The sequence below is a fragment of the Amblyomma americanum genome, chromosome 8, assembly GCF_052857255.1.
Source record: "Amblyomma americanum isolate KBUSLIRL-KWMA chromosome 8, ASM5285725v1, whole genome shotgun sequence".
Lineage (NCBI taxonomy): Eukaryota > Metazoa > Arthropoda > Arachnida > Ixodida > Ixodidae > Amblyomma > Amblyomma americanum.
The window spans coordinates 150,917,021-150,937,539 of NC_135504.1; the positions used below are offsets into that span (position 1 = coordinate 150,917,021).

Genomic DNA, 20,519 nt, shown 5'->3' on the forward strand with positions numbered 1-20,519 from the left:
TTAGACAGGGCTACGTTGAAAAGAACACATAAGAGGAAAAACGTTGTTTCTTGTGCTAAGGCCTGCTTAAAAACTTTTTTCTTTGTGCTTGTGGCTGTCGCTAGCCGAATTCTAAAGAGAAGTTCTAAACAATGATCACAGTCGACTTCATAGCCGACTGCGCATTCTACTTTGGCTATTTTAGCCTCTTTTTTTTCCCCCTGACTGCTCACTGCGACGCATCACTGCTCGCTTGCTCACTGCTATCGTTGTTTATTTTTCGTGGGTTTTCTTTCACAGTGAGTGCTGTGCACTGTTCATTTGTTTGTGCAGTTAAGATCCTTCGGATGTCTTGTGTGTCAAGCCTATGTTGGCCCTTAGCAGGCCTGTCACGAATGAGGGCAACACTCAATTTTGGGCTGCATTCGTGGCGCAGCAGATGCTGGCGCTGAGCGCTGAAATTGTCATGCTTGAAGACACGAGGAAGCGACACCGGGGGTGGCCGAAGCTCTTTTTGTTGGCGGCGGCGCACCTGCTCGTCCGTGAGCGAAATCTGTCAGCGTACCCGCGCCCAGACTCGTGGTATGAGACCACGCTTCCGCACCTTCCGGACAGCGGACTCCGAGAAAACTTTCGGTTCAACCGCGGCACATTCCAGTGCACAGTGGCTGTTTGTGGAAGTATGAGCCGGCAAGATACCAACATGCGGAAAGCTATTCCGCTGGAGAAACACATGGTGATCGGCTTGTACCGCCTCGTAACATCAGCAGAACAGTGGAACTTGTTTGGCATGAGCACTGCGTCAGTTACCTTAATGATGCACGAATTTTGCGGCGTGGTAGTGGAGTAGTTGGAAGCATGATTTGTGCATTTCCCAACACCAGCTGAGCTTTACGAGCACATGTGTAAATTCACAGCAGTCTGTGGTTTCTCTCAAGGTGTCGGTGCAGTGGATGCTGTCATATCGAGGAGTGCCCCCAAAGCAAGAAGCTGCAGACTAATGCAATTATAGGGGGTGGTACAGTGTCATCCTACTTGCTGCCGTTGACCACACGTACAGGTTCCTATGCAAAAATGGTGGGAGCCCTGGTAGGAACAATGATGCGGCAGTTTTTCAGAAGTCTCGACTGCCAGCTACTCTGGTTAGTGAGCTGTTCCGGCAAGAAACAAAAGTCATTGAAGGTGTGGAAGATGGCGCAATTCTTGGTGATCTTTCCCCTTGCAGATGCACCTGATGAGGCTGTTCCCCCTCCAGGTGCCTCTGGGTCCCCCTCACAGACCTTTAACTATCGGCTGCCGAGTGCCAGACTTGCTGTCGAAAATGCTTTTGGACGTGTCAAGGCATGCTTTAGAATGGCGTTGAAGGGCCTTGAGTGTGACATCCACAATGTCAGTTATCTGATCCGTGCTGCACAACATTTGTGAGTAGCTCAGTGACCACAATGATTCAAGCTGGTTTGGTGTGGTTCAGAGCGCTAATGAAAGGCGGCCTCAGCCGGTGTGCACAAGCAACCAGGAAGAGATGTCAGGTGTGCCCATCAGGAACACCCTGGCCAAGCACCTTGCCTTGAGCTAGAACCCAGTCCGTGGGAAACTCAAGAGCAGCTAAGGACACCTCTACCAAGAGGGAACAGCCCTGAACAGAGCTACACACACATTATTGAAGGAGCAGACTCTGGCTTCGGCTCACCTTAAATGGCTACCATTGCATGCACATGATGCATACTCACTACTGGGGTGAAGGTTATGATTGTTACTAGAGTAATTTTCGTAACCTACATGCGCTTCATAAAATAGGTTTGGTTTGGTTTATGGGGTTTAACGTTCCAAAGCGGCTTGTGCTATGAGTGATGCCGTAGTGGAGGGCTGCAGAATTTTTGACCACCTGAGGTTCATTAACATGCACTGACATTGCACAGTACACGAGTTTCTTGCTTTACACTTTCATCGAAAAGCCGCCATCGTGGCCATGCTTTCAGAAAATAGTCTTGCATTATATTGCTAATGTTAATTGGTTCTTGTTAAGCTACAAAACGAAGTGGTTTATACCAACTACTAGTACTCCTTATGACAAAAAAACCTTCACCTACATGCAACCACCTCTAATAAACTAATAATGAAGATTTCATTACTTCCTGCAAACAAATCTCTTTCTTCAAACAGTTTTTCTTGCAGACAATAGTAAAATTCCAGCATCAGCCTTCCATTTTTATATGATTCATTCTTGTTGAGTACTGCTGTTAATGCTGCTGATTCACTGCGATTGTACTACCTTTTTCATTGTTGTGTTTGTGTCACATGGTCTGCGTATTGCTTGCAATTCTATCACTTGCTGTTTGCTTATAATTTTCGTGCATAACTGGCCATCGTTTTGCGACATTGCCAATCAGCAACTTGTTGGTATCTTGTCAAGCAGTACAAGCTTTTAGTCTTGCACTCCTACTTCTGAAAGCAGAAGTACTTGGTTCATCATAAAGTTGAATGGCACAAAGGAACAAACACAGGAAGACACAGCAGTGGCGCTTTTTCTGTCTCTATCTTTTTGTGTTTGTTCCTTTGCGCCGTTCAACTAAAGACTGAAAACGGCGTGAAAAACGGGACAAGAGAAACACACAGCAACGAACTTACAACTGGGTGTATTTCAAGCGAGACAGCAATAAATACAGAAAGTACACGTAAAAAACTAAAAGAACACCATGATATAAGATTGATACTATTGCAGGTCAATATCTAAAAAGGCTATCTCTTTTCTCGATAAGCGAAGAGACAGCACGCTCAAGCACTTGTCACCTCTCATGTGGATGACGAAAGCTTCGTATAGTTCGTTTTTGTTTGCTTGCATACGTGCACAACACTTTGCTTTTGTTGAACTGGGGAGTGCATTTGCATGTTGTCACATGCTTGGCGAGTGTGATCCCTTTGCCCAGCAAACAACGTACCTCCCCAGGAGCGCCCAGAAAGGATGGAATGCCCCTGTCCCAGTACAACAATTATCGAACATTTCCAGGCCGTAGAGGCAGGACATAGAAACACAAGCAAAAGGGAAGTGCGCTCACTAATGTCGTAGAAACGTTTTTTCGAGGGTGTTAAGTAGAAACAAAAACAAATCAGCATTTTGGTCCCAGAAAGGTAACTGGGATAACGTTTTTGGGACCAATACTTTTCAACAAAAAATACAAATTGGCTCCTCGCTCCCTTTTCTCTCTCCCTCGCGCCAAAAGCTACGGGGAGAGAAGATTTTGCGCTTGCACTCGCTGTTTTGAGATCAAACAGTTTTGTTCGAACAGCCGAAGGAAGCGCAGTTCACCCTGCATCTCTCTCGTGGGCTGTCAGCTCCATGCTGCAAGCGGACAGGCGACGGCGGTCTGCCTTTTCATCACATCGCCGGGAGCGGCGGTCACCAACGTGCCCGTCTTCAATAGTGTTTCCAACTTCAGCACGGTGCGGCGGTCCCTGCAGGCATCTCCAACTACCAGCAGTCCTCGTTGTGCTGCTGTCTAGCAGAGGCGCAGTAATGGGCCTCCCGTCGCTCGCCTGGCTTCCTCACTGGACGGAAGCCACCTTGCGCACACGTATTCGAGCAGCCCCTAGCCGCTCGCGCGCAAGCCCCAGTGCGCAGCAGCTCTTGCTCTCAGCACTGGGCTGTCCTGAACTTCGTAGCTGTGGATTCATGGCAGCTTTCCTGCGCACCTCGGTATGCCCCCATAATTCCTTTTGGAGCTGGTGCAGCGGCGTGCGGCGCATCACAAGTCTTTTGCACAGCTTCACGGCCCTACAACATAATAGCACCCTTACAGGCGTCATTCGCGGCAGCGGATTTCAACGCAATGGGCAACTCCTAGCGCGCACTCTGCGTCCCTCAGCGCCTCCGACGACTGTGGCGTGTTGTTGGTGGCAGCGTGGTCGTCCACTGCGGTCATAGGCGGGAGAGATCTTCGGAAGCCCATCAGACTCTTGCTGCCAGTGCCCATGGATTAACCTGCTCTACCTACATTGCCGCCCTGTCGCAGCGGTATAGTTTGTGTTGTGTTCGCGTCGTAGACTCCCAACCCACCCCCACCGAATTACTTGTGCCTTGACCACCTTGATCTCGCCTCTTACGTCACAATGTGCCGCACGCGTGGTCTGCTGTACCATGGGTGCGGCGAGCCAGGGCTCCTACCTTAAGATGTCTCCCCTTTCCATCCGGCTCCAAGCAGTCTTATCTCCACACTTAGTCACAAAAAAATAAAACGGGGGTGTAACGAGGATGTTACGCGTATGTTTGAGCGTTCGCTGTGCCGTGAGAAGGCGCAGGACTGAAGGCTGTGTTAACTCATATATATCATTGCAGCATTTTATTTCATCCCCAGGTTTCTGTTCGCAACGTCATCAAGGTATGTGGTTTATGCTCGTTTTTTTATTTTTGCCTCGTAGAATTAATTTTTTTTCCTGTTTTGATAACAAGCTCAAGATTACTCCGAGGCTCGTGCGAGAGGCAAAGCGAGAGGGAGGTTTCACCCTGCAGAATATCCGTAACCTGAAACCGCGTATCTGTATCGTTCGCCCATATCGTCTTTCCTTTTGGCACCCAGGTTGCTCTTTACATGCGTTTGCTTTTGCGTGTGCATATATGCTTTTGTACCCTTTAGAATGTTTGCTTAAGGTGCATCAACTTTCAGCCTGTATTATGTTTTTATTACTCCATTTTTTTTTCAGATTTCTCAGAGCTAGAGAAAATTTTGGCCATTATTATTTGCTGGTGTCGTAGTGCTCCGTACATTGTTGTTAAATGGTGCATACATATGGATCTCCTGTTTGTATTGATTTAAATGCAAAGAGCACATCTAATAAACTGAAATTACATCTGTATTGCACTGCTATTTCCTGTTATATGGGCGGGATCGGGCGACATTTTGAATCATTATTTCCTTCGATAGCGCTTGGATATAGCGCTTCGTGACAGAGAAATTGATTATTGGCGTGCGATGTCTTAATATTTCACCACGTGTACTTCTTATGCGTTTTTCATGCTTTTCTTTTCCTTCTTATACGAGCGAGATGTATATATTCGACGAACGTGCATTAAAAACCTGGTTGTTATTCAGCGTCGTGTCCCGCCTCTCTCTTTGTCTCGTGCTGCGCTGCTTCCGTCACAAGATCATGCACCAACCAGCCCAAATTTTCACCTGGTTAAAGCACATTTCATGTAAACAGGTAAGTCTGAATGGCCTAGCCAGCAAGCATTCACGCGAGTTGACAGATGTATTACACCACCTGTAACGTAAGCATGTGCCTGAAATTTGGCACATATGTGCGCTTAGATGCCTGATGTCTGCATGAAAAAGAAGAAATAATTTTATTGAACCATAGCCGAGAAATCTAGCATTAACCTTTTGAGGCTGTCCCTGGGACGCACAACTTTTTGGACACGGCTAGATGTGGGGACGTTTTTTGGACGTCTTCGGGAAAAATGAGAACCTCCTGGGGACATTCCAAATGTCTTGATGGGATATTTCTGGGAGATTTTGAGGAGGTTTTGTGTTTCTTGGGTGCCTACACTGACATCATTAGCGTGCTCTCTTAATCTGTCATTTAAGCAGCTGTCAGTCTGGCAAACATAAGTGGCACCGCATGACAGAGGGATTTCATAGATCACGTTGCTTTTGCAGTCAACATATTGTGTCACGTGCTTAGTGCTGCAGGACAACATGTGACAACATGCAAATGCACTCCCCAGTTCAACAAAAGCAAATTGTTGAGCACGTACGCAAGCAAACAAAAACGAGAACTATACGAAGCTTTCGTCATCCACACGAGAGGTGAGAAGTGCTTGAGCGTGCCGTCTCTTCGCTTATCGAGAAAGAGATAGCCTTTTTAGATATTGACCTGCAATAGTATCAATCTTATATCATGGTGTTCGTTTAGTTTTTTATGCGTACTTCCTGTATTTATTGCGCTCTCGCATGAAATACTCAGTTGTAAGTTCGGTGCTGTGTGTGTTGCTTCTCTCTATCTTGTCCCGTTATTCACGCCGTTTTCAGTCTTGAATCATGAACCAACTGGCCCAACAATCCTCCTTTTTCCATTCAACTTTATTCTGAAAGCAGTATAGTGAATGAAATGCATTCACTATATAGACGTTTCCAATAAGGGCCCCCTGGGTATCACCATATTTTTTCGCTAGGCTGTAATATGCACCTGATGCTAGCCCAGTGGAAGCGGATAGCTATGACCAAAAAAGCTGTTGGTGCTTACAATCATATTACAGTGAACATTTTATATCTAGTCAAAGATTAAGCAATAGCTGCGAGAAATTTTTTCTTTTTGCTCATGAATGTAACGAAATCATGTCGGTCACAGGTGGAAACTTCATACTTTTGCTCACATCATCCACAAACAAAGCAAACACAAAAATGTGATGTAAATGTAACCCAATGGTGAGAGCTTTGAAAAAGCTCAGTGTGATAAATTTCATTACATTCCCATCCTAACTTGTTAAACCAAAGGTACGCTTTCTATGAACAATTTCATGTCATTAATACTTTCCTGTTGTCAAATTCCCCACTGTTCTATCACTTGCCCCCCCCCCCCCCCCCCCCAAAAAAAGCAGTTATGTTGCAAGAAAAATATCAGCCTTGTAGCAAACAGTTCCTGGTGAACATGCAACAGCCAGTGGTTCTGAGTGGAGAAGCAGGTGGAGTGTTACTGCGAGAGCAGCAGCAATGTACTTGCAACAGGCTTTTTGATTATTGCACTTCCACCTGTGTACCGCTGTAGTGTATGCACGTGCTCTGTTAATAACTAATACTGCAAGCTGCCACAGTAGCCAGCCCGCACAACACAATTGACTGTTTAAAACACAATACAAAACTTTCAGCAGTGAAAGATCTGACTTCATCTCATCACATGCTGTAATATCATGGAAAATCAAATAACTTGCAGCTCTTCTCTTTATCAATCTTTATTGAGCAAGTTATTATTTTCTTTGTTGTCTAAAAATTTTGCAAGCAGTTCCACCATGCTTGCATTTTTGGCATTCGCTTCCTTCTGGAGGCGCACCATTTTCTTGCGTATTTTGTGTGCTTGTGGTTGACCTTTGCTGCTGCCTCGCTTTCTCCTTTGTGGAGGGCAACTAGCTGCTCTATAGCAGATCCTTGTCGCTTGTTGTGGCTCTTTTATGGTTCCCTTCTTTTGGCGCTTGCGCCAGCACCGGCACTGCTGTTTGTCCCTGCAGTGACACTGCCACTTGCGCCAGCACTGGCTCTGCTTGTGTCGCTGCTGCTGTTGCCTGTGCTTTGCAGTACAGGTACTGCAGCACTGGCACTGCAAATGGGGGAGCTGGCCACAAGTTGTGAGAGGTCGGCTCTGCTGCTTCCTTCAGGCAGGCTGTCCTCCCATCACAGGAGCACTTCTGAGCCGCCTGGTGCCTGATTGACAACTGGCAGCTGCACATGATGAAACACACAAGACAGCATGTTATCTCAGAACAGAGGTTAAATGTGTCCTAATATAATGCAATCATCCGCTTCCAGAATATATTACAAAAACACAAACTTGTGATGGCCAAACTGGAAAGAAGGCAGCGGTTCAAATTTTTATTTTCCTGAACATAACTAAATAGATATATGAAGATCCCAACATGTACAGCCTTCCTGATATTTAATAATATAGCGCTAGCATCGGCCAAACTGCTTATAAGCGCCTTATAACGGCGATAAGTGTGCAACACAGCGAGAGTTCACGCACGCGCACGAAGGGAGAGCGTCGTCTGTTACGCTGTTCCGATCATGAGCACACACGCCCTGCCACAGCATCTCTTAGCAAAAAACCCGGCAGGCAGTAGACCGCATGTGCTTGACTAATGACTAATATGTGACACTGAGACGTGCTTTCCGTCTTTTTTTTCCGATTATTGGAGGCCGCGCTGGTAAAGCAGATTTAAAATAAGAAAAATAAAGGAAGGAAATACAGCAGCAAATGGAAACCATTGCCAGTGTCACATCTTAGTCATGCACATGTGTTCGACTGCCCGCCGGTTTTTTGCGAACAGATATTGTGGTAGGGCGTGTGTCCTCGTGATCGGAACAGCGTAGCAGATGACGCTCTCCCTTAGTGCGCATGCGCGAACTCTCGCCGTGTTGCACGCTTATCGCCGTTATAAGGCGCTGACCACCAGTTTGGTAGACGCTCCCGTTATATTATTAAAAATCAGGAAGGCTGTACATCAGGATTCCCTAGCCCAAACTTTCACATGAAGCAATGGGTTCAGTTCACTTTTTTCCTGAATACTGTTGCGGAGTGCAATCGCTTTCCTTTAGGTTTATGTGACTCGAAATATTTTGTGAAGAAGTTGGAGGATTTTTGTACGGCTCCTCGTGTTGGTGTTGTGATGAATATTAGATTTTATGTCCTTTAAATGACTTGTAGCTGTTGTGGCTAATGGTTTTATGCTTTTATAATTATGTGCCCCTCCTGCTTGGGCCAAAGTTATGGCTCGCAGTAAGTACAAATAAATAAATGAATGAACAGCTGAACAAGACAGTATACCAAGCTGATCAAAGTCAATAACAAGCAATATGTTAACCATGCGCAAGCATGTGGGGCATGGTTGACCAAGGGTAAAGCCAGCTGATGAGGTTGAGTTGAACAAAAGTACATGGGAGGTGAGGTGCGAACTCTGGGACGACAAGTCGCTGCGATTTTAAGACGCAAGTGCCATTTCGGCTCCCCATTGCCATTAATTAATGCTCATGGTTGTGGGGGTAGCTTACGCTACATAACCCCCCCGAGCCTGTCCAATGGTAAGCCCTCGTCAACGTCAACATGACTCCAAAAGAAGGATTGCTGGGTCAGTTGGTTCATCATTCAAGGCTTAAAAACAGCACGAAAAATGGGGGATACAGAAAGAAGCAATAGACAGCACTGAACCTGCAAATGAATGTATTCACTTCACTTCACTTTATTACCTTAAAAGCCCCTGGGCAAAAAAGGACAACCACAAAAGAGGATACGACACAAAGAACACTTCTCTTCTGTGGTTGTCCTTTTTTACACTGTCGTTCGTTCCAAGTATGAATAACCAACTAGCCCACCACTATGTTTTATTGAATTACTTGGACACTACAGATATTACATAGAGATTTATTTTCCACTTTGCTACTTCCGTTCAGTGTCCCTGTAGAGAAACAACAGTTCACACTAACAGCTTATGATCCACAGGTTGCTGCATTACTCCACTGTATCCAAGCCCAGTTGCTAATGGAATCAATGGTGTTGTTGGGTATCTACAAGAGAGAAGGATGAAGGTGAAGCTGCATGTTCACAGGTGTGAAAGATGAATTGTCATGCAGCACTAGCAATATTAATATATCATGCAAATAAAGACACCGAAATTCTTGTGCGTACCATAATTTCATCTTACTAGAGACTTAAGTCGTATCCATCCGCAGTGTGCGCCTTTTGACATAAGATTCCCACCTGAAGAAAAAGGACGTAACCTAAACTAGCAATGTGCAATTGAACTCCCTGTACAACAAAGCGGTCTTTACTCTGGCATAGTAACATTAAGTATATGGGGAGACAACCAGCTATTTACCGATATGTAGAACTGCTAGAAAAAAAACAAGGATTTATGGACGAGCAGTGGGAGTTGCTTGGCTAGTTGGTTCACGCTTCATGACAAAGAACAACAGCACAAGGCAAAAATGTAGACGTGGAAGCTCATTTTTGTGGGAGTGGTTTACACAACTGCTCGAGTCTGTTCTTTATTATCTATTGTTGGCCGGCATTTTATAATGAGTATATGTTCCACACTGAGAAATGAACAGCAATATAATTCTGAAGTGATCTGAATGACAGATAACACGCAATGTTATAAATCACAAATTACCTCTAAACTTTCCTTGACTCACCCATCATCGTTGATGGGAAGGCAGCCGAGGAAACTGTGGAGCTGCCAGTAGAAGATCCATGGGACAACAGGCTACCCAGTTGAAGTGCCTGTGCGTCTCAGCTGCCTGGAAAAATAAAAACATTTGAAGGTTGTGATCACAGCATTTCTCTAAGTGGATTAAGCTTCACTGTACACATTCTCAACGCAAGACTAAAATTTCTTAGATAAGAGTCTAATGCAGGGGTGTGCAAATATTCGAAATTTCGAATACGAATCGAATATGTTTGATATTCGATTCGTATTCGAAAATTGATATTCGCGAATTTCAGAATATTCGAAAATTCCCGAATACTCGCCAGCGATCGTATACTGCGCATACTTTCATAAATTCGACCGTGGCAAATCCACAGTATCTGGGCAAATTAGCCGATAATTGAGTTAAAAATTCCAGGAAAACAATACAGAGGTCCTGCCCGCTCCTTCTCCGCCGTTCATCACACGGACCGACCGCATCCCGACGCCGCAAGGCTTCACCTCGTGAGTTTTCCCCAAGTGGGCTTTCCCACATATCCCCCGTGCTGCGAACAAGATGGCCGCCGGCCCGCTTCGAACAATCGCAACGCAAAATCGCGCTTTTTTTTTATCCTTCGGTAATACGTTACATATTTAATGCCCACATCCGAAGAATGAGGCCTGTCGCCTTCATAACGCTCCAAGTGTGACTTCTGCCATCCCGTTTTGTAAACTACGCTATGCTAGAAAGCCTACTTGCGGAAGGCCGCGGGAGCCTCCTGAAGGGGCGCGTTGAGTAGTCACAATAGGGCAAGCGATCCTGTTAAGATCTCGCCTATTGCATGGTGCATTGTAACCCGCACACCTCTTTAGCGGGCGTAACGGCAGGCATGGCAACAATCGGAAGGCCTCTGTCGTTAGGGCGAAAAAATAGCCTGGCTGCGTAGTTTCGGTTTCTGAGCTTCACCGCTGCCCCGCGACAACTTCAAATGTCGGCCCGCGCATTCGCCAATAGTCCTGTCCCAGCTCCGCGCAGCTCATTTCTTTTTCCTTTTTATAAACCGCCTCGCCGCTCCGACGCGTGTGTTCCCCGGCCCCTTGCTTGCATTTGTATTTGTGTTCTTCCAGCACTCCAAAACGGGTAGCTAGTCAAGAACTTACAGGTGTTAGTGCGATGGAGCCGCCTCATAAGGCCTTACTGCATCTTCAGCATTTTCGGCAGCATTTTTTTTAGAGGGGGGTGCAATTTTATTAACAGAGGCCTTCAGATGAACCGCACATTTCTTCGGGTCCCTTGAACTCCAAATGAATGAGGTTTAATATTCGTCATGTTATTTTTTATTGCCAGTCTTGTCATTTTATGGATTTTGTTTTGCATGACCTCATTATAGTTTGGATACTGTTATGCTGTCTAATCAAGTAGTATACATTTCTGTGCACATTATGTTTTTTTTATATGGTACTGAGGCAATCTAGTTTTGTTTATTTTAGTTGCAAAGACCATACACTATTTTGAAAAAATAAGGGCAACAACGTTTGCTTGCTCATCGTTTTCTGAATTTTTTTGTACTGAACAGATATTCGATTCGATATTCAAAGCCATTTTTTTTCATATTTGTATTCGATTCATATTCGAAAATTTCAATATTCGCACACCCCTAGTCTAATGCATATGAACAGGTACTGGTGAAATTAATGAATGCAATTTACATTTGCAATGTGGCTAAACTAAATCCTGCTAGTTGCAGCTTTGCAACTGAAGCCACGACTGTGCATTATGGTTCAACTATTGTCGTCTAGCAACATCTTACTTGGTTAATTTCTAGATTTATTTCTTTCATAGATCTTTCCCAGCTGCACTGTGTATACTACTTCACAAATGCTGCTAGTACACTGTTTAGCCTGATAAAGAAATATGAAATAAATCTAGAAATTCAATTAACTACATTGTTGCTCTTGCAGGTGGCCAGAAATATCGACGCGTACAGCAGTGCTGTCAGCGCAGCAGCTTGCAATTTGCAAATAACAACGACGAATAACATATGTGTAACAAAGAAGACGAAGTTTGCATGCTGCGCCGAGCACGCGTGCACAAGCGAAGATTCTAAGTGCTGCGTATGCTGCTCCTGCCTGGGGTCATTACTCTCGAGTCTTTACTACCTCAACAATGCATTCTTAAGATTGTCTTCGACACTCCAGAACTGTGCAACGACGGCGAAGAGAATCGATGCATTGCTCCAGCGACAACACATGCTACTATCCCACATGTGAGGCTGACGTAAGCAGTTCAGCTGCACTATGAAAACAGCGCCAAGAACCTGATGGCACGAGCATCGTTCAGTAAAGGTCGCACTTACTGGTATTCCTTGTTGAGGTTTTCCATTTCCAGCTTCACTTGTTTGCTGGTGTATGGGCCTTCTCCCGGCGGTAGCCTGGCATTCACTTCCGCTACAATTGCAGTATATATCCGAGCGTTGCGCGTGCTACCGCGCAGCGTAGGTAGATGGTCCTCCCAGATGCGTATCAGGGCCGCGGTTGTTGAATCAGGCCAGATGACACAACTCTCGAAGGACGAGTCGTTCGATGTTGCTGCTGCCACAGGCGCCACCATCTTGTCGGTTAAGGTAGCAAACGGAAGTCGGCAAGCTTGGTTTGGGTAACTGTGGTTAGGTGGCGTAACTGCAGTTTCGTCTGCCGTGTGAGCACAGCTAACTATAGTTACGGAGAAACGTAGTTGCCTTAACTGTGGTTAAGGTCGCCTGTATAATTGCGGTATTAGCGGGTCTGTGTAAATAATGCTGTTTGTGAGGTTCTCACTTTTTTTTTTACGGCCAAGGAGACTGCGTAACATTTGGCAGTGAAGATGGATGCACACTGTGGAAGTTGTAGTTTCCTCCCAGTTTCCTTGTACTACTGCGCTTCCAGCGTAGACATTTCTTTTCGAACCATCAGTGTAAAAACCCACAAAGCCCATGTATTTTTCCTCAGGTGCAAGGAATTCCTTAAGATATGTTCTTGTGGAGTTTGTTTTTTGTGGAGCTGTGTAAGAGTGACATCACATATTGCAGGAAAATTGTACCATGGAGGAAGTGAATCTCGCCTTTGTGCAGCACCATGTAATGTGTCCAGTACGTCGAGATCCTGGCACATATCTTCAAATCGCAAGAGTAGAGACCTGGTGGCTTGCGGTCTGTTGTCGAGTATTATTCTTGAAGGACAGTTCATTACAACTGGATAGCCGATGTGTTCTGGTAGAGACCTTATATTTAAAATAAGAATATACGAACAAATCAGAGTGGTTCTTCTAGCTTCAAGAGGACGTTCATTTGTTCTACAGAGGCTGACTATGGGAGATGTTCTGTATGCGCCGCATGAGAGGTGTAGGCCTGAGTTTTGCACTGGATCCAATTTTTTTTTAGGTATGACCGTCTTGCTCGACCATAAACAATACATCCATAATCTAAGGACGACTGTACCAAAGAGCGATAAATGTGCAGGAGGCATGCTCTATCAGACCCCCATGTTTCCTTGAGAGCACTTTGGGTATGCTTAGAAACTGTGAGGCTTTCTTTTTTAGCGTGTTTATGTGCGGTAGAAATGTGAGTTTTTTGTCGAATGTTATGCCTAAAAATGTATGCTCTTGTTTTACTGGAAGTATAATTTCATTGAGGAGCAGGGTGGGATCACTCAGCAAACCCCTTTTGATTGAGAAAACAGCTACCGTTTTTTGTGGAGAGAACTTAAACCCAAATCTGTCTGCCCAAGCCACAAGTCTAATTAAAATCAGTTGTATCTCTCGCTCGCAGGTTGATTGCGACATCGCCGCAACCACCTGTCTATCAACATTTGTCAATTGTTTAGTTATTACATTAACACACTACTTTAACATTACTACATTAACATTACTACGTTACTACATTAACAGCGAATAATTCATGCACCTTAAGTGTTTTCTTTGTTTATTATATCTGCTTTAGACATGTAACCAAACCCTATGTAATACCCCCAAATTCTGGGGGCCTTTAAGGTAATAAAGTGAAGAGGATGTCCATGCTATTTGAAGGTCACCAACATATATGGAATTCATGATGCACTTTCGAATACTTTTCGCAATGGAATTCATTTATAGAGCATGGTACTTAGAATACAACCCTATGGAACCCCATTTTCTTGGTTGAATTTTTTAGAAAGTGTCAACCTAGGCATACATGAACTGAACGATCTGAAAAAAGGTCTTTGAGACAGTTAACCATCCTGCCATGGATACCTAGGTTCACTAGGTTCCAAACCTCCAGGTAGTATCATAAGCCTTTTCAAAGTCGAAAAATACTGCCAGACAGAGTTGCTAGTGTATGAATGCATATTGTACAGTGTTTTTAAGACAGGCAAGATGGTCAGTTGTTGAACACGATTTCTTGAATCCACATTGCTGGATGTCGAACAGTTCGCGGGATTAGAGGACAAACATTAAGCTAATATTCAAGACACTTTCAAAAGATTTTGCGAGACAACTTGTGAGTGCTATTGGTCTATAACTGCTAGCAGAGGTTGACGGCTTTCCAGGTTTTAGGAATGGTACAATAACAGCTTTTTCAATGCTTGCGCTAATTTTCCCAATTTCCATATTTTGTTGAAGAATTTCAAGAGGGCCTCTACGGCAGCTTCAGAGAGGTGGACGAGCATTTCGTAATGTATTTTATAGGGGCCAGGTGGTGTCTGCATACCGGTCGACAGTACTACATGTATTTCTTGAAGTTTAATTAGGTTGTTACAAGGCTGACTGTTTTTCAGCTGTTTTTTTACATTAAAATAAATGTGTGAAGTGTGAGGAACTAGAGGCTTCTGAAAATTGCTCTGCTAGTATGTCTGCCCGTTCTCCTCCCAGCGCGCCCGCTGCATTCTGCGCAAACGTTCTCTGCGGGGGTGTAGTCGATATGAGACGGGGTTTGTGAGCTGTGGAAGGCTGTGCACGCCCCGGGCCTAACTTTTGCGAATGCCATCGAGTGTATGTCGGCCTCCACACGTGCCATAGGTGGCACCACCTTCCAACATGCGTTGGGATTTGAGGCAGGCGAAGAGGACGAGGACGGTGAGCGCGGTGCAACCAAAAAAGCTGCATTCATCACGAAGGTCCGGCAACAGCAATGGGGCAGATAGCGCAGTGGTAATAGGAGATGTAGTCGCAGTGCACCTGTGTTGTGTTGCGATTCCTGGTTGTGTGTGCTTCGTTTTATTTTGTTTCTCGTTTCCTTTTTGTTTTAATTTTTTTACTAAGATAGGACACAAATCTGTGCCCGCCCACTACAAAGGGCTATGCCACACTATCATCATCATCATCAATGGCTCTCCGCTTTTCCAGTCTGAGTCACCACTCATCTCAGGTTTCTATGAACATCAAATGGAAAGCGTGATCGGCCGGGGTCCGATTCCTGCCCATCCTCCCTGCTAGCCAGAAGAAGGGTCATTCGATGTTGATGCTGAATGCATGCCACTATTTGGACATAGGATAAGCAAGCACAGCTATTTTCATTAACAAAAAATTAAACTGAGTGTAGTAGCAGCATCAGCTGATAGCGATTGTCGCAAGGTGACCTGTTTACGATTTTCGATCAGCTTTTTTTTTTCTGCTCTTCATTACGTTTTTTTTTCTTGCGGAGTTGACCCCCCCAAAATAAACTGAATTCTGGGGGCACATTTTGAACAGGCTCAATTTCAAATTAAGCCCAACTTTTACCCCTAATTAAAAAAATACGCAAGCGAAAGGCCCTAACTGTACGGATATTTGTTGCGATCTTTAGCAGGCCACGTGCGCATGGTAATTTTTCTAACATTGTTAACTCAATCATGTAGCTCACTCTTTTTATTTTCATATTGTTTAAGCAAACCTTGTCATAAGGGGCGTGCACATCTCTGGTTTTCTCACTCACGTTGCAGACATGGAGTGATACCATTATTTATTTATTTATTTCAGAATACTGCAGGCCAGCATTTGGCCCAAGCAGGAGGGGCATGAAAAAACAAATTGCAACACCACGTGAAAACATTGCATGTGACACACAGCAAAAATGAGACCATGAAGATGAACATAGCAAAGAGAAAAAATACATGCTGAAAAAAAGGGGGGAAAAAATAGAGTTTCTTCCTTTTTAGTTGAGCAAAAAAATTTTTAGCACCTGTTCCACGTTTCAAGAGTTAAAAATCGATTCAGGGAGTGCGTTCCAATCTGCTAGTGTTTGAGGGAAAGAACTGTGCATTTTAAATGCGTTTATTTTGGCAAAAAGAGGCTGTAAGGAGTGCTCCCTACTATGGCGGGTCCGTCGAGGAGTGGAGTGCCTGAGGAATGAAGGGGGAGAAATGCTAAGCTTACCAGCTATAATTTTATGAAGGAAAGAAATAAGGTTAACTTTTCTGCGTGTATACAGAACAACGGAATGTTACTGTCTTTCATGAGCTGTGTTGGAGAGTCAGACCTTCTATATTTATAAAATTGAAACGTATTGCCTTCCTCTGGATGAGCTCTAATTGATAGATATCTTTCTTGGTGTGCGGGTCCCAAATTTCAGAAGCGTATTCAAGTTTGAACCTGACAAAAGTTTTGTAAGCCAAAAGCTTAATATTTTGAGGAGTATGTTTTAATTTACGTCTCAAGAAACAAAGCTTAGAGAAAGCAGCTGAACAGATCTTAGAAATATGAGTGCCCCAGGTTAATCGGTTGTTAAGAGTAATTCCTAGATATTTATATTGTGAAACCTCTCTATTGTGGCTGTGGTGAAGGCAATATTGATAATGACTAACATTTTTTTTTTCTCGTAACTCTGAGAAGTACTCTTATCTATATTTAAATCCATGTTCCATTCCTTACACCAGTGACATATTTTGAGCAAAGATTCTTGAAGCAATTGATGGTCTTCAATTGATGTTATTTTTTTATATACAACGCAGTCATCTGCAAACAATCTTATTGACACAGACGGAGGATAGGCATCTATTAAATCATTTATATATATTAAAAACAGCAAAGGTACTAACACACTACCCTGGGGAACACCGGAAGTAACAGGGAGGGATTCAAAGAGTACCATTTACATCAACACACTGAGTTCTACGACTTAAATATGCTCTGACCCATTCAATAAGATAAAACGGAATACCAAGTAACTGTAATTCATAAAGGAGTTTTGAATGAGGCACCTTATCAAAAGCTTTAGCCATATCCAAAAAAAGAACATCAATTTGTCCCGAGCTATCCAGCACTCTAAGAAAATCATCAATAGTCGTAACTAGTTGAGTGATGGTTGACATACCCTTCCTGAATCCGTGCTGAAAAGGTGACAGAATATTTCTTTCATTTAAAAAGTCAATTATTAAGCCGGCCACCATGTGCTCTAAAAGCTTACAGGATGTAGAGATAATAGATACCGGTCAGTAATTAGTTACGAGTAACTTGTCCCCTTTTTTATGAATTGGCACAACACGGGCAGCGGTGGCAGTGGCACGTTGCTGCACAAGAGTGCTCAAACAACTGTTTTGAATTTGCAGTTCCTTCGCTGCTGTCCGTCTGCAAGAATATCCGTATCACGCGCGATCTGCATTCTGCTGGCTTCGTTGACGCACCGTGTGCGGCTGCCTATCGTGCTGTCATCACGTGAAGATACGCCCCTTCCTTCTGGCTATAAGGCTGCGCAAGTCGTCGAGAGCCTTCACACATCGGGCAGCGGTGGCGGTGGCACGTTGCTGCACAAGAGTGCTCAAACAACTGTTTTGAATTTGCAGGTTAGTTGTCTTTTCTTATTGTTGTTAAGCTGCCAGTGCATACTGCCGCCACTGCTGCCACTGCTGCCCATGGTCTAGTGTCTTGCTTGCAACGTCATCTGAAAAGTTTGATCCTTGTTCAGCATGCTACGAAGACATTATAGATGGTGAAGAATTTATGACTTGTGCGGATTGCTGTCTAAGGTTTCATATAGGGAAGTGTGCAGGGGTTGGGGAGCGGAGTTTCAAAGCAAAAAATGCTGAATTAAGAAAAGCCTTGAAATGCTTGACACGTCTATCTTCGGCGTCTCGCAGTCAGGATAGCAGCAGTAATGCATCTTCTGCTGTCCTATGCAAACAGCTTGCTGAGATTAGTAAGGCTTTGGCAAATCTCACGGCCAAAGTGGATGATCTGACATCTTTGAAGGAAACCGTTTCAAGCATTGAAATGTCTGTACAACATATGTCTGACACATATGACAAATTGCTCGAAGTATCTAATAGGCATGACAAGGAAATCGAGCTCCTGCGTAAGAGAGTTGACGACATTGAGGCAAACCAGGACGGGCAGCAAATTCGAAAACTGCGTCAGGAATTGAACAATCTGAGCCAGTACAGTAGGCGGCAAAACATGGAAATACATGGAATACCTGTGACAGATGGTGAAGATTTACTGAGCAAAGTAGACAGCCTTGCTGTGAAGCTTGACTTGCCCACACTTGTTGCAAAGGACATTGAAGGGCTACACCGCCTTCCATCTCAACCAGACAAGGTGCCTGTGGTTTTGATCCGTTTTGCCAACCGATCCACAAAAACAGACTGGATTTCAAAGCGCAAAGAATGCGAAGATGACATTCGATTCTTTGATAACCTGATGGCTTCTAGCAGGAATTTACTGTGGCTCGCTAAAATGAAGGCTAAGGAAATGAAGTACGCTTTCGTCTGGTCTAAGGAAGGAAAGATCTACGCTCGAAAGCAACCTGGTGCACGAGCCATCAGGATCGCTTGTGAGGAGGACATTGATAAGGTGGTTTAATCACTGTTGCTGCGAGTCTGCGTAGTACGCCTGCTCAACAATGGCTTATTTTACTGCCGAGTCATTCACCGACTTTCTAAAGGACGGTGCTTACAATCCTCGCAACACACTATCTCTTTACCACTTGAACTGTCAAAGCCTAAAAAATAAATCAGAAGAAGTAGAAGCTGAATTAACTAAACTGAACTTTAATTTTGACCTTATTGCCTTCACTGAAACATGGTTTACCTCAAATGCAGATGTCAGCGAGTTTCCTGGTTACAAACCCATTTCAGTATTTCGAGATGGAAAGCGTGGTGGTGGTGTATCTTTATATGTGCAAAATTATTTGTGCTTTGAGGTCTTGTCGGATTATTCACTTGTTTGTACTGATTTTGAAACTGTCTGCATTGCTTTTCATAGAGTTGCTATTATGGTTGTGTATCGCCCCCCTCAAGGAAATTCTGACAATTTTTTTCGCTTCATTGATTGTTTTCTGAAGTTTGCAAACCAAAACAACTGGCGTATCATTGTGCTAGGTGACTTCAATATTAACTTTTTGGTGGATAACGCTCTGAAGATTAATTTAAATGAAATAATGCTGTCTAATGGCTGTGACAATACTATTGAATTGCCTACTTGCATATCCTTGCACTCTGAAACATTAATTGATTTGTGCTTCACTAATTTCCCACCTCAGAGTTGCATATCCGGTGTTTTTTCTTCTGGTATTAGTGACCACTTGCCTTTCTTTTCACTTTTTCCTGATACGACCAAATTGAATAAACCCGTTCACGCTCGTAGAGTTAACGATGAAAAGAGCATCTCCAGATTTTGTCACTTGTTGTCTACAATTAATTGGGTAGATGTATATGGTGAAAATGACTCGTCCCGTGCTTATGATATATTTATTCAGAAGCTGCTTAAATGCTATTACGCCGCATTCCCAACTCAAACTATAAAAAAACATAGAAAGGCTAGAAAAGAATGGATGACAGGAGCACTTTTGAAACAAATTAAAGAAAAGAACAAAATGTTCTCTCGTTTTTTGGAAACGCGATGCCCGGATGATTTAGTTAAGTTTAAGAAGTTTCGAAATAAATTAAACTCAGATCTAAAGAAAGCTAAATCTTTTTTCTATATTAATAAGTTTTCGTCAATCTTACACAATCCTAAATTACTTTGGCAAGGTATTAACGTTATTATAGGGAACAGGAAGAATTGTCTTCCCTCTGAGCTGAAAGTCAATGGGGTGAATTATGCTGGAGTTTCACTTGCCAATATGCTGAATGAACACTTTTTAGCTGCCGGAGCATACCGACCTTCTGTTAGCTGTCATTCAACCCGGACTGTCGACTCATACTTACCCTCTTGCAGTACTGAATCTATATTTTTGTCCCCTACTTCAGTGGATGAAGTTATTTCTATCATTAATTCATTTAGGAACACCTGCTCACCTGGAGATGACGAAGTTGCTGCTTTTCCTATCAAATGTGCTGTAAATATTATTGCTGGCCCTCTTACGCATATTTTTAACAGAATACTACTTTCTGGTGTATTCCCTAGCAAATTAAAAGTCGCGCGCGTTACCGTTTTATTCAAAGGAGGCAACAAAAATGACCCAAATAATTACCGTCCTATTTCGGTATTGCCACTGTTTTCGAAGTTAGCTGAGCGTGTACTCTATAGGCGACTAAACAATTTCTTACAAGCTAAACATCTTATCTGCCCCCAACAGTATGGCTTTCAGGCCGGTAAATCAACAGAATCTGCTCTGTTAGATATTAAAAACTCTATAATTAACAATTTTGAAACTAAGCTTTTTTTTGTTGGAATTTTTCTTGACCTACGCAAAGCTTTCGATTCTGTGCAACACACAATACTGCT

At 43.7% G+C, this 20,519-nt stretch overlaps 2 protein-coding genes across 3 annotated transcripts in view; both read right to left on the reverse strand.

Moving 5' to 3' along the window:
• Positions 1-20,519, reverse strand: part of LOC144102114 (uncharacterized) — a 116,791-nt gene that overhangs the window by 7,786 nt on the left and 88,486 nt on the right. The window lies entirely within an intron of this gene.
• LOC144102115 (uncharacterized) lies at positions 6,643-12,987 on the reverse strand. 2 transcript variants are annotated; one of them, XM_077635407.1, is made up of 3 exons: positions 12,223-12,987; positions 9,851-9,977; positions 6,643-7,406 (listed from the first exon to the last, which is right to left on the reverse strand). In XM_077635407.1, exons 1-2 carry the CDS (start codon positions 12,474-12,476, stop codon positions 9,944-9,946), a joined length of 288 nt encoding a protein of 95 aa, XP_077491533.1. In that variant the 5' UTR covers positions 12,477-12,987; the 3' UTR covers positions 6,643-7,406; positions 9,851-9,943. The 2 variants fall into 2 exon arrangements, with proteins under 2 accessions (XP_077491533.1, XP_077491532.1); XM_077635406.1 differs by lacking the exons at positions 9,851-9,977; positions 12,223-12,987 and adding an exon at positions 9,165-9,661.